Source organism: Giraffa tippelskirchi, chromosome 13 (assembly GCF_054371585.1).
Source record: "Giraffa tippelskirchi isolate mGirTip1 chromosome 13, T2T-mGirTip1v1.2.pri, whole genome shotgun sequence".
Taxonomy (NCBI): Eukaryota; Metazoa; Chordata; class Mammalia; order Artiodactyla; family Giraffidae; genus Giraffa; species Giraffa tippelskirchi.
The window spans coordinates 15,372,756-15,386,329 of NC_137287.1; the positions used below are offsets into that span (position 1 = coordinate 15,372,756).

The following is a 13,574-nucleotide window of genomic DNA, read 5'->3' on the forward strand; positions in this document are numbered from 1 at the left end:
GAAGCTGGAACAGTGCTGAGGTGACAGGGGAAGTAATGATACTAAAGGTCAGACTCCAGCCTAAAGAAAAGAGGTGCAGGGTTGGGTAGGACCAATAATCTTGGGGACAACTGCTCACCTGGAGAGGGTGGACATCAGTGGCCCTTAGCACCAGAGAGGCGGTGCTGAAACAGATGCCTGGAGTGATGAAGGGGGAGGTAACAGGTCGAGGATCAAATAGGTTTGGATGATTGCAGACTTTTCGCAGCTGCATTAGAATGTTGATGACGCTCATGAAGTGGCCTGTGGCTAGTGTCTCCTTAGTTCTGAGAGAAAGGAGAAACAAATGGGGCATCTTAGTAGTCATCTCTGCTCCAGTCTAGGGTCCCAGGCCCACCCTAAGCCCTCCCTTACGTGGTCTGGGCCATGAAGTCATCATAGAGACAGCGCTGGCGCTTGGAGAGCCGGCAGCGGATAACATGCTCATACTTTTTAGGCATCTGCTTCTCAACATCCACCTTAACTCGGCGCAGCAAAAAAGGCCGCAAAACCTAAAAGCAAATAAGCAGGAGGCTGACAGGAGAAGAGCGGGCACTGTGTCCCAGCTGAACCCTCTACCTGGGTCTTGGCCTGATGACCAGCAGCGCGCTGGCTTAGCCCATTAGTAAACATCCATGCAGCCATACAGCAAGCGGGAACCAACCCCACAAAGATGAGTCAGATGTAAGCCCTCCTCTCAAGGAACTTACTATAATGAAAGAAACAGACATAAAGATGATAATCACAACATAAGTGATAAAGGAAGCACCGAGGACAGAGCAACTAACTACGCAGAAGAAATGAGTCAAACTACGTTCCGAAGGAGTTACTGTAAATTCACAAGATTATGAAAGTAAATCCAGCCGAGAAGCTGAGAACAAATCTGTGGCACTGACAGAAGCACAGAATACAAAAGGCAAATCTGAGATCTCAGGAGGTAAAACCTGACTAGGATATAGTCATCAAGTTGACATGGAAGAAGTTCAGAGAGAGATGAAAAGAAGTGAAGAGTGATAGTCTCACTAAACCTAGTGTGGTAACCATTTCATGATGTATATACGTCAAATCATTACGTTGTACAGCTTAAACTTATACAGTGCTGTATGTCAATTATAACTCAATAAAATAGGAATAATTTTTGAAATATTCCAAGATTTTAAAAAGGAGATATAGTTAAGGAAAAACTTAATGGTTTCTTGTTTGATTTACCAAAAAAATGGTATGACTGACCAAAATGAAATAGAAATAACAGGCTATAAGGCTTAAGATATTTGGCTTATAATAGAGTGAGTTCAAGAAGAACTTTCAGGCAGGGTGGCAAGAGCTACCCGGGGGAGGGGCAGGGTGGTGAGCTCTGGGGGCCAAGGAGAGAGGGAAATCCCTCTTGCACTCCAAAAATATCAGACTAGTGGCATCAAGCTGAGATAGAAACATTTATTGTTTTCTGTACAAAAATGTCCACGAGACGGGGATCAAAGGGGTTGGGGGCAGATAACAAAAATACAAATTTTAAAAAAGAGGACCTTTCAATTAAAAACATCATTAGAAATTTAAATATAGGTTGAGTGGTCTAGAGAGTCAAGGAATTATGAGTATGCGAAGGAGATAAGTAAATTGAGAGACAAAAAAAGTGAAGATCAGAATGCTGAGAAGTGTTATTTAAAAGCTGGACATTGGACAAAGGGAGAAGTGCCAGAAAAGACCAAAAAGGAAAAAGGGAACACAACAAAAATATGAAGTTGTGATAAATTATGTAAAGAGAAATCCAAGCAGAAACTGTTCAGCATTATTCTACTCAAGGAATAAAAAGAGAAATGCCACCATTCAAAAAAAACAAGCAGAATGATGACCAAGATGAGGTCACTCAATCTGGCCATGGGTTAGTCACTGGAACACTGCAGCCTGACAAAGGAGTAAATTCAGCCCAGCACTGACTTCCCTCTCCCTAAGGGTTTTCTGGCTGTTGACCTTAGTTCATTATTCCCCGTGCCCTCGACAAACTGGTATAGACCCTACCTTGTGAAGGCGTTTGACTAGACCTTCATTGTACTCTTGGCTGCCCTCAATCATGCCAGTTAGGGGGTTAGAGAACCATTCTTTGAACTCGCGATGAGACTGGAAGACATGGGGCATCAAAAAGTGCATCAAAGACCACAGTTCCATGAGGCTGTTTTGCAAGGGTGTTCCTGTCAGGAGCAGGCGTCTCTGGCTGCAAAAAGGAAAATGGAATGAGAAGGAGGATGGTCAGCAAAACATCCTCCAAGCGTCCCACCTTCCAAGCATCTCACCCTTCAGGACAAGGCAACTCTCCCACAAATCCCAGACATCTCCATCTTCACCTGTTGAAGTTGAGCAATGACTGCCAGCGCTGTGACTTGAAGTTCTTGATGTTCTGAGCCTCATCCAATATAAGATAGCGCCAGTTCTTGCGGCGGAAGGCCTGGTGGTCCTGCAGCACCAGCTTGTAAGATGTGATACACACATGGAAGGCATTGGGCTTGGTCCAGCCCTGCAGTATCAAGAGAAAGTAGCAGAAAGTAGGGTGAAAAGAAAGAACAAAAAGACATCCTAAGGTCTTCAAGGGACAGCAGTCAGGTTGGGAGAAAATTCCCAGGAGCAGAATAGGATAACAGAAAAGGAAGGAAAAGAAACTCATTTGAGGAAAGGGCCTAAAAGCATAGGAGGCATCAACAGTGGAGGGGAGTGATCACATGTGGGAGCAAACCTGCCGCTTGAGCTTCCTCTCTTTCTGGGCTCCATAGTAAGTAAGGATTTTAAAGCTGGGGCACCAACGTTTCAGCTCCATCTCCCAGTTCAACATCACGCTGGTGGGGACAATGATCAAATGGGGACCCCAGTTACCTGTTTAGCAAAAGAATTAAAGAGATGTACAGCACAGTGACTGCAGTTAATAAAACTGTACTGCCAAGACACTAGATCTTAAAAGTGCTCATCACAAGAAAAACCAAAATGTTTTATAAATATGTACGATGATGGATGTTAACTAGTCTTACTATGATTGTCATTTTTCATTGTATACACATATTGAATCATTACGTTGTACACCTGAAACTAATATAATGTTATGTTAATTATACATCATTAAGAAATAGAGATTTGAAGAAATCTGGGGCAAAGGAATTTTCAAAATGATGAAAGATGGTTAAGAAATACAAACTTTGGAGCCCTGGTTCTCACATATAAACTGTGAACATTCTGTCTCAATGTCCCTTCCTAAGAATCATAGCACCATAATATAAATAAACCCACTTACAAAATAGAAACAGACTCAGATACAAAAAACAAAATTATGGTTACCAAAAGGGAAAGAGGAGGAGGGATAAATTAAGAGTATGGGATTAACAGATATGCATTGCTACAAGTAAAACAGATTAAAAGGATTTACTATATAACACAGGGAATTACATTCAATGTCTTATAATAACCTAAAAGGAAAAGCATCTGAAAAAGAATTATGTATGTATGTATAACCAAATCACTTTGCTGTACACCTGAAACTAACGCAAAACTGTAAATCAACTAAATCAAAATTGAGGGAGAAAATAAAAAAAGAATCCCAGTGCCCACACTGACCTCTCTATACAATTACTGATTAGATTCAATAAAGCTACTTAGCAGCAAGAGGGTTTTCATGGTGCTGCAGCTGAAGTCATTAAACGAGCTTCCCAGGAAACCAGCCAGGGAGACCCAAGAAAAAGGGCCCTGCCTAATTACCTTTCTCACAGGCCAAGTGGGCAAGCAGGGAAATGGTCTGGATGGTCTTGCCTAACCCCATCTCATCAGCAAGAATGCCGTTAAGCTTCTTCTCATACATAGTAACCAACCAGTCCAGCCCAATGTGTTGGTACTCTCGGAGTTGGCCCCGCAGGAGCAAGGGGATGGGTGTCTTCACCTGGTAGGGAGGAAGAGAGGTATTACAATGGAACTGAGGCATCTGTCACTGAGAAACAGGAAAGTGAAAATATGAGAAAGCAGAAGCTTAGGCCTAGATATACCTGGGTAGTGGCCAAGGTGTAACCCTTGGGCTGGAGACTTTCAGCTGCTGCAGCGATGTCAGTAATTTCTTTCTTAGGGCCTAGAGTGGTGGTGGGCCCTGGGGTGGGAGGTCCACTGCCCCCATCTGCCTCACTCTGCTCTTCATCCCGGGCAAGCAAGTACTCCACCCCAAAGTCATCATCTTCCTCCTCTTCCTCATCTGCTTGGCTCTGTGACTGTGACTCCTCAGATTCCTCAGACTCGGATTCCTCTGATTCCGAACTCTCACTTGTTTCTTCCTCTTCCGAATGTTCCTCATCCTCATCCTCACTCTGTTCCTCAGCAGAGTCTAAAGCACAAGACCAAGGCTTAGTGTTTACCATACCTGCTCCTCCAGTACCTGTCCTTCCCAGCTCATCCCTCATGACCACACATTCACCTGACTGACTGCTACTATCCTCCTGAGGAACCTCTTCAGCTTCTGTGGCCCCCTCGGGTTCACAGTCAGAGCTGTTAGCCTCGACTTCATCCTCATCTTCCTCTTCACTACTCCCAGAACCTGGGGCAGAGGCATCAGAGGCATAGGCTCCTGCATACCGCTGCAGTAACTCCTCCATAGACAGCTCACCTGGAAGAGAAGTGAACAGTAAGCCTTTAGGTGCTTCATGAGGAAGAAGAGGAGGTCTGAGTGGCGCTAGTTCATTTTACCTCAGGCTCTGCAGACACTGCTAGGCCCAGGTCAGAGAGGAGGCAAAAGAGTTTACCTTCAGCACCAGCTACTTTCAGCTAAGCCCCTTAACATGGGCCAGAACCGTGGATGGCACTGCCTTCACTGGGAAGGATGGTATCAATCTGATGAACCTTCCCTTTAAGGTTCAGGTCAAACAAGGCCACTATCATATTCCCATAGTTCTTCCCTCCACTTGCTCTCACATCCCTATGTTCAAATTTCCATCATAACCAGTCATAATTTTCTATTTATAGCTATTCACTTATAAATCTGCTGTCATTAGATCTGGAGTTCCTCCAGGAGGGATAAAAGTGTCTTATTCATCTCTTTATCTATGGCATTCTGCACAGAAAGACCAAGTGGATACTCAGTAAAACATCTGGTGTCACCTTCTCGAGCCAACTCGCTCAGCTCCATGGCATGATCCACCTCTCCTTCCAACTGCTCTTCAGCTGCTATGGTATCCTCTTCATCCTCCGCTAGGAAAGAGAATGAAACAAGATCAAGTGGGACAGGAGCTCAGGTCATACAGTCCAAGTAGAAGAGGTGAAAAAGCCTGAAATGTCAGGTTCAGATGATTCAAGGGCTAAGAAGCAACAGGACTGAGAACAGGTCTGACCTTCATCCTCATTGGCAGTAAACTCTTCATCATCCTCATCTGGATGCCAAGGCTGTTTGTTGCGCTGTGTGACAGAGGGTGGGGGCTTTACCTGTACGGCAGAGGATAAGAAAGGAGAAAGTCTATGGTTAGAGCAGCAAGAGAAAGACCCAACACTGAGTAAGATGTCAGAAAACTCTCTGTCCCATCGATTGACAGTTGCCACTGACAGTCCCAGGGCAAAGATATAATCAAGGGTTTTCAATTTTAGCACCAGCTACCAAATCCTGGCCCCACAGTCTAGGGGAGGACCTGTGAAAGTGCTAGAAGAGAAATACAGCCCCCAACAACCACCCCATGCACTCAGACACATGGAAAAACAGAGCTTAGGTCCAGAAGAGACTTCAAGGTTACCATCCCAGCTCCAAACCAGCAAGTGAATATTTAGCGACATTTCATAGAAGTGACAAGGGCCAAGGTATGTAGTTTTTCAAAGTTACAGAGCAATCCAAAGAGTGCGTATATTCTTCCACACATCAGAAATATGCCCATCTCAGGCTGTAACTTGCCCAAACCCAGATTCTTTCCTATCCATCCTCAAATGAGAGCCCAATTGCTCAGACCAGGGAGAACTCCTGAAAACCACAACAAACCTTACAGACCAGAACTCAGTCCCTTTGAGGCTCTCCCTCTGCTCCTACTCTCAATCCACCTTCTATCCCCTTCTGCCATACCTTCAACACCTGAGAGGCTTCTTCTTCACCGCCTTCTTCAGGACCATCTCGGGTGTCACTATCATGAGATGAGGGAGTTCTTGAGGGGCTGGAAGGCCCTCCTAGCAGCTGAGGGGGGAGGGAACGGAGCAGCTCTTCCAGTGGCAGTTCTCCCTCACGACGAAGTAGCTCAATCTCACGCCTCTGGGTCTCGGCATCATTGCCTTCCTGTTGTTCTTCAACCTCAATCGTCTCCTCATCATCCTCTTCCTCCTCCTCTTGGGGTTGGAAGTCCCCATCTATAGCAGGAGAACAAGGTCACAAAGTCCACGGGGCCCTGCAAGCCACATGGTGGGTTTTCAGCTCCGGAAAGGGTACATGAGGAAGAGTAACAGAGCTAAAGAGGACACACACCTTCATCATCCATCCGGGAACCTGGGGGTGGAGGACTAGAGGCAGCCGAGGAAGAGCCAAGGCAAGGGGAAGAACCAGCCTTGCTGGAGGCTAGTGGCTGGTTGAGGCTCTGCGACAGAAGGTCTGAGTACTTTTCAGTTTGCCCCACGATGAAGTCCAGGTGCAGGTCCAGGGCTTTTTTCCTCTTTTCCTCAAGCCGGGACTGTTGCTTGAATTGCACCACCTGCCACAAACAGGAAATGGAGGGGTCACCAAAATAATCTTTTACTCTGTACTATTACTCAACATTTAGAGAAGCCTCCTGTATGCTCCTGAGGCCCTGGCTTTTCAGAAAAGAGCTAAATGACCTTATGGATGCTTCTGAGTAAAGCAGAAAGGAAGTACAGGAGAGAGAAGAGCCAGCTTAGTCTCAGGCAACGTGGAAAGACTTACAAATGTATCTGGAGCTGAATCATAAACATTAAGTAGGTGTTCCCTAAGTGAAAATGAGGAGAAAGGCATTCCTAGCAGCAGAAAAAGCATGTGTAAATGGCCACAGATATACAAAACAATGTTTAAAAGGAACTGGCAAGATACAAGAACGAAAATATAGACAGAAGCCAGATAATACTTAAAAAACAATTACAACTTAATGTTGATATATGGGAGCAATTCAATTAATGAGAACTTAGATGTTATTTAAGCAGCTAAATGACAGAGAGGTTTTAGAAAAAGCATGCCGAATGCCCTGCAAAGGACAGATGGCCTAGAGATCAGAAAGTCCTATTAACAATCGCCAAAGGCAGGGCCCGTATTTTTCCACTGTAATTCTCTCTTTCTCATAGCACTCAATGCTTGAAAGGTCCAACACACAACAGAAATGTCATTAGAGTTGCAGGAAATCATAATTATTTACTCTCTCAAGGAGAATTTCTGATCATTCCTGTTACCATGCTGCTGCTGCTAGTGCTGCTGCTGCTGCTAAGTCGCTTCAGTCGTGTCCGACTCTGTGCGACCCCATGGACGGCAGCTCACCAGGCTCCGCCGTCCCTAGGATTCTCCAGGCAAGAATACTGGAGTGGGTTGCCATTTCCTTCTCCAGTGCATGAAAGGGAAAAGTGAAAGTGAAGTTGCTCAGTCGTGTCCGACTCGTAGCGACCCCATGGACTGTAGCCTACCAGGCTCCTCCATCCATGGGATTTTCTAGGCAAGAGTACTGGAGTGGGGTGCCATTGCCTTCTCCGTTACCATGCTACCCACCCATTAAACCCAAAGCATTTCCCTTTCCCAGTCTCTGCTGCCTACCTTCTCCACATTGCTCCAGAACTGCCTTACATCCTTGGCCATGGCAGAGGCGATCCGGCGCAGTTTGGCCTGCTCCTCCCTCCGGGCCCGTTCCTCTTTCTGCCGCTGCTCCTCGTGGTGCCGGATCACCATTCGCACCACCTGTGGGAATGAAGTGAAAACACTCCAAGGCCAGATCCCTGGCCTCTCCCCAAGTCAAGAGCAAAGAGAAAAATCAAAGCCAAGAATCCAGTGGAGTCAAAGCTTGCCTCTTGAGACTAGAGGCATTTGTAAGCAGCCTACACTACTATGTTTGGTTCCCTTCCAACCAACCTAACCATCAAGGAAAAGCAAACCTGAAATAAAAATGGAAGGTAGTATGCCCAGTTGAAGACATACCTTACGGGCCACACCCCGTTTCCAACGGCGCTCCTGAGCAAAGTCAGCAGAGAGCCACTGCATCTCCTCACACAGATAGTCCCAGTGGCCCTTGGGGCGGGGAGGTTCGGGCACTTTAGGCAGCCTCTTCAGTGACCAGAAACCCTCCTTCCGCAGCTCAGCAATTCGAGTCTCAATCTCAGCCTCCTAACAAGGGAAAGTTAGATCAATCAAGTTACTGGACATATACTTCATCTCATGACCGTGGCTGAGTCCTTGGGCTATGACTACATATAGGCACTGACTGGACTGAGTGTTATATCCTTGTCTTGAGTCAACATTACCAATACCAGCTCCAAGAGTTGATGTTATATGCTCTTCAGGTGACTGAAAAAAAATTTCAGCAAGATGAGGTGATTTACTTGAGACTACACAGGTAGAAAGTGATAAGGACTGAGAATTAAAAATAGGTCCGATGACTCCAAACACCCGATTTCATGCTCTTTCCATTATTTCACACTTCACACTTTATGAATATAGGCAAGACTTGGGAAAACAAAACTCAAGGGGAGCTTCCCAGAGAACTGGGGAGAGCAAGCTTCCTTACTAACTCTAGCTACAAGGGATTTTCATGGCTGGAAAATTCTTACACAAGAGTAACCATACTTACAAATATGTAAAAGTCCAGTTGACATAATTCTGTTTTTTAAAAAACATTATTTTATTTTGTACAGATTACTAAAAAATTATACACAAAAAGATTAACAATCATTAGTGTAACAAAATTATAACACTTTCTACACTGATTACATCTCCTAAGAAAAATGAAAGCACTTTAAATTTTTCTTTAGTAGAAGTGACTTAGGACAACTCAGGACAACTGCCCTCATTATTTTTGTCCTCTCCTGATAAACGTTAAAGAACTAACAGCCATAGATGAGACAGGGAATTAAATGGCCTGATGGTCACCAAGGAAACACCAAGAAAGACATGGATATTAGACCACCTCTCAAAGCTGAGCATGCATCAGAACCATCTGTACTGCTTTTAAGAGTATTGGACCCCATGCCTAGAGTTTTAAATGGGTAGGAAGAAAAGACGTATGAAGAATTTGCATTTCTAGTAAGTTCCCAGGTAATAATGCTGATATTGCTGGCCCAGAGATCACATTTACCTCTGCTAAGTATAACAGAGACTATAGGAGACAAATATAAAGTAGAAACCAGTAAATTTTAGAAATTAGCTAATTTTTTTTTAGCTTACAAAGCACTTTCGTGTCTATTTTCTCCTTTAACTTAAACTTATTGTAATTAAAAAAAGATTTTCTTTAATTACGTTTATTTATTTACTTGGCTGCACTGGGTCTCAGTTGCCACAGGCAAGATCTTTAGTTGTGGTATATGGGACCTAGTTCCCTGAGCAGGGATCGAACTCGGGTCCCCAACATTGGGAGCGTGGAGTCTCTTTTTTTTAATTTGGCTATGCAGCATATGGGAACTTAGTTCCCTGACCAGGGATCACCCCCTGCACTGGAAGCTTGGAGTCTTAACCACTGGACCACCAGTGGTTTAAGTGCCAACTTAAACTTTTAAGTAGCCCATTGGCTATTACACCATCCTTATTTTACAGAAAACAAAATGAGGCTCAGAGTTCAAGCAACTTGCTCAAAATCATGTAAGTCAAAGCAGAGCCTATATTCTAAATCAAAGACAAGGAGAAGTGTTAAGTACTCATGGGACACAGGAGTTCAGGGAAGAAAACTCCCAAGAAGCTTCACGGGCCTTTCCAATACGTACATGCTTGGCCTGTTCTGCAATTTCAGCATGGCTCTTCTCCCACTTTGGGCCCCTGTTAACTAAGTCAGCAGGCTGGGGTAAGCTGAGCCCCTCCAAGGGCACTGTGGCACCATCTGGGGGCCCTGGAGGTCCATCCAAAGAGGAATCTTGAGCTATATGCTGGGGGGAGATGCCGCCTGCCCCACTAGAGGCTGGGGAACTGGATGAGGCAGGGGACACAGGATTGCTGCCTGTCATGCCGTCCGACACCATCTAGAAAAGACAGAAATGAGAGATAAAATGAATGCTTAGGAGCACTCTAAGGGGTTTTAAGTACATTACTTCGTTCTATCTTCCCATGAAAAAACTCTGGAGTAGGGTATCAACCTCATTTTTACAAACACAGCATTTAGGATAGTTTTAATAAGGTATTCAAGATAGCACAGCCAAGTTTCCAGTAAACACTTATCATGCAAGAGGAATTATAGCCTGACATTTACATAATTCCCCAATTTAAGAATACTAAGATAGCATATGACTTCAAATCTTAATGATTTTTTCAGAACCTCCACGAGTTCGCTCAAATAAACAACTCCCTATTTTTCCCTCCTTTTCACAGAAAGTATGGCAGATTCATCCATGCAAATAAATCTGAGCTACCACCAAATTTAAAAGGTGACAAAAAAAAGCCCCAAATCACCCAAACCTCTATATGTTCATCACTAGTCTTGTTAAGGTTTCCTTTACTGGAGAGGTGGGAGGGAAAAGGGAGGGTTGGTCACTGTTCTCAAACATCTACCTATTACAAGGTACTGCACAAACAATAATAAGTAGAGAACAAGGTACGACTTAATTGCGGATAGTGAGGGAACTAATGAAATTCTGGCACACAAGCTTCACGGTATGCCACTCAAATTCCTACCTCAACTGAATTATGAAAGACATTATGTCAGAATTTCCCAGGCAAATTACAAATATCAAACCTATAACCATCAAAAGTCTACTGTATAGAAATCTAGGTCTGTCCAGGTTTAAAAGTCATGATTTTTTCCCCCAATCTCCAGCACTCCCTCAATATAAGAAAAGATGAATACACCCCATCTATAAAGCTTACCTCTTTTCAGTTCCAAAAGAAATTGAGCTATTCTCAAAGCACACAGTCTTGAAAGCATTTTGTCACAACACTCATTTCCAATCTGGCCTAATTCAAACTTTTGCAGGTAATAAGGAGTTTCCATGGTCTTAGAGATCAACATTACACTAATGTCAAGTAGGATATGTGTATCCAACAGGCTTGACAGCCCACCTGAGTATTGAAGACTCTCCAAACTCAGCTATCTAGTTAGCTAGGATCATGGAAACATGGCTAAAACCTGCCACATTCTTTCTGCCTCAAAGCCAGCAGCCCACAAAGCAGCAGCAGAGAAGGAACCTTCCCCACTTTCGAACCTGTGTTTGCAAGATTGGGAGCTGAGGGTGAGCAGGGGAGGGGCAGCTCTGCATGGTCCCACTCCCAGGCTCCTCTTTGGATGCCTGAAGAACGACTGGGTCGTTGTCACCACTGCTGCTGGCCGAGGGGCTGGCGTCCGGCTGCAGGGCATGCTGGGAGCTGGCCTCATTCTGGGCCACCGGCCACCGGGACCCGCCTTCCAGGGCCCGGGGCCCACTAGGGCGTCCCAGCCTCCGCTCAGGTCCACCGGCCTCTGGAGCACCTAAAGTAGGGTAAAAACAGTAGAAAGTGGATTTAGAAAGATTAAAGAATCTTTTTAAAACCCAGGAATAACACTAACAAATAAAGATAACTGAACAGTGATTACCGCTTAAGTTTCTTGAGCATCTATTATGTGTCAAATTCTTCACTTAGTACTTACTTGATGTGTTCTATAACTCTCACATCTTCCTTATAAACCAGATACTTTGCAAGCCACGATAAATGTTTATTTAGTTCCTTCTATATGCTGAAAAAAAGAGCTACGCAAAAAAGATAGCTAACCTAAATGGAGCTTACATTTTAGTATTTCTTTTATAAGTTAGGAAATCAGAATGCAAATAGATCAAATGACTTGCACAAGGTCACACAGTAAAGAAGTAGTAGGAGGAGAACAGACTAAGACAGTCTGATGTCAAAACCAAAGAATGTGCTACTCTCCCTGGCGGAGGCAGGCTGATAGATCTTTCTCTATCCATAGACCCAGTACTGTGTTGCACCACAATCATTATCTTAAACATCTCTCCATTAGCATCGGTATATGAAGCGGTAATTGAGCCCTCACCTGTGTGAGCTGAGACCACACCCCCTGTGAAAGTCTGCACTTCCACGGTGCCGCCGTACTGAGGGGAATCACGCCTGAAACAGACAGACATGGAGGAAAACAGCAGTGAGGAACTAATTCACATCTACCAACACTCATCAAAGCCTTCTTTACACCAACTTTTGAAGTTTTTTTAATAAACCCAAATCAGTTCAAAGGCTGAAGACAATTACAGTAGTAGAAAAAGATCACATTTCCAAAAAATAAAAACAAACCATGCGCTGTGAAAACAGAATTTCCTAGGGATGTGAGATTCTAGCTGGGGAGGAGAAGCAGGCAAGTGAAGCCTCGACAACAAATTTAAAAAGCTGAAGGGTAAAAGGCTCCAACCACTGAAATTAACAAAGCCAAAAAAGCTGTCACATCCAGAAGCTCAAAAGGTGCTGGCTGCCTGGCAGCCTGCTCTCCTTTCCAGTGAGGGCTGAACACAGGAGAATCCACCCTTCCTCAGGCGAGCCCTTCGACTCCTACACCTGCCCCATAAGACACTTACTCAAACACCAGAACTAGTGCTACCTTAGAGTAGCACTCAGAGCTGAGGAAGGCCTAAAAGCAAAGAACCATACCCCGGAAATAGGCAGGGTTAACCCACAAAAGGCCCGGAAGTGTTTCCCCAGTGTTTAAGGAAATTCCTTAACCACGGCGGAGCCTTTGATTCACTCCCTCTTCCACAAGTCACTGAATGCGCTAACAACCAGAATCAAGAAGTATGAACTCTCGACCCCCGGCTTCATTACCGTCTCCCAACGCGTCCAAACAGCCTGACCCAGCGTGACCCCTGACCTCTGCCCCAACTTGCCACTAGCCCTAAGATGGCCCCGCCCCCTCCTAGGCTCCCACCCCACCCAACGTGAGCGACTGGGGGAGGGGCCCGCGCGTGCGCGCCTGGAGGCGGAGAGAGCCGGCTGCGCGCACCGCCCGGGGGCTCCCGCCAGAACCCAAACCCACGCACACAAGGGTCGCAAGGCTAGCCAGACTTTCATCCCTGCCGGTCAGGGAGCTCCCCCCCACCACCACCAGACCGCGAAAGGCTGAGCTAAGGGAGGGCTAGTGCCGCTAGGTCCTAGCTCCTGACTGGATATGGTGGGCGCGCGCCCCGACTACTCTCCCCACGCCCCCCTTCCTCTTCCCGCGCGCCCCTGAGAGGGGGCTGGGGTTGGTGGGCGGGCAGGAGCGCACCTGGGTCCGTCCTCTCAGGGCTCGCTCGCTCGCTCAGGCACGCGTGCGCAGACCGGCGGGAGGGGAGAGGAGACGCGCCCGGGCCCAGCGCCGGCCAGCCTGGCCCCCCTGAGCCTGTCTCTATGGGCGCGCGCCGACAGCCTCGCGAACCGGCCCCGGGGCCCCGGCCGAAGGTGCGCGCGCAGCATCCCGGGAAGG

At 45.9% G+C, this 13,574-nt stretch overlaps 1 protein-coding gene and 1 non-coding gene across 5 annotated transcripts in view; both read right to left on the reverse strand.

The window, feature by feature from the left end:
* Positions 1-13,574, reverse strand: part of SRCAP (Snf2 related CREBBP activator protein) — a 30,894-nt gene that overhangs the window by 16,914 nt on the left and 406 nt on the right. Inside the window, exons 1-18 of one of the 4 annotated variants that reach the window (XM_081553006.1) lie at positions 13,377-13,555; positions 12,159-12,232; positions 11,335-11,597; positions 9,907-10,158; positions 8,132-8,317; positions 7,754-7,894; positions 6,470-6,692; positions 6,077-6,354; positions 5,364-5,454; positions 5,134-5,223; positions 4,454-4,642; positions 4,035-4,363; positions 3,754-3,931; positions 2,744-2,880; positions 2,358-2,527; positions 2,035-2,227; positions 394-530; positions 119-305 (exon numbers count right to left, since the gene is read on the reverse strand). In XM_081553006.1, the coding sequence (XP_081409132.1) occupies positions 119-305; positions 394-530; positions 2,035-2,227; positions 2,358-2,527; positions 2,744-2,880; positions 3,754-3,931; positions 4,035-4,363; positions 4,454-4,642; positions 5,134-5,223; positions 5,364-5,454; positions 6,077-6,354; positions 6,470-6,692; positions 7,754-7,894; positions 8,132-8,317; positions 9,907-10,158; positions 11,335-11,388 (2,835 nt within the window). In that variant the 5' untranslated portion in view covers positions 11,389-11,597; positions 12,159-12,232; positions 13,377-13,555. Of the gene's footprint in view, positions 1-118; positions 306-393; positions 531-2,034; positions 2,228-2,357; positions 2,528-2,743; positions 2,881-3,753; positions 3,932-4,034; positions 4,364-4,453; positions 4,643-5,133; positions 5,224-5,363; positions 5,455-6,076; positions 6,355-6,469; positions 6,693-7,753; positions 7,895-8,131; positions 8,318-9,906; positions 10,159-11,334; positions 11,598-12,158; positions 12,233-12,934; positions 13,017-13,376; positions 13,556-13,574 lie in introns of those variants that run through there. The other 3 variants (XM_081553007.1, XM_081553008.1, XM_081553005.1) reach the window with 3 other exon arrangements.
* On the reverse strand, positions 5,541-5,669 carry LOC145533609 (small nucleolar RNA SNORA30/SNORA37 family). Its single transcript, XR_014074196.1, has one exon. It is a non-coding gene; the product is annotated as a small nucleolar RNA SNORA30/SNORA37 family (small nucleolar RNA).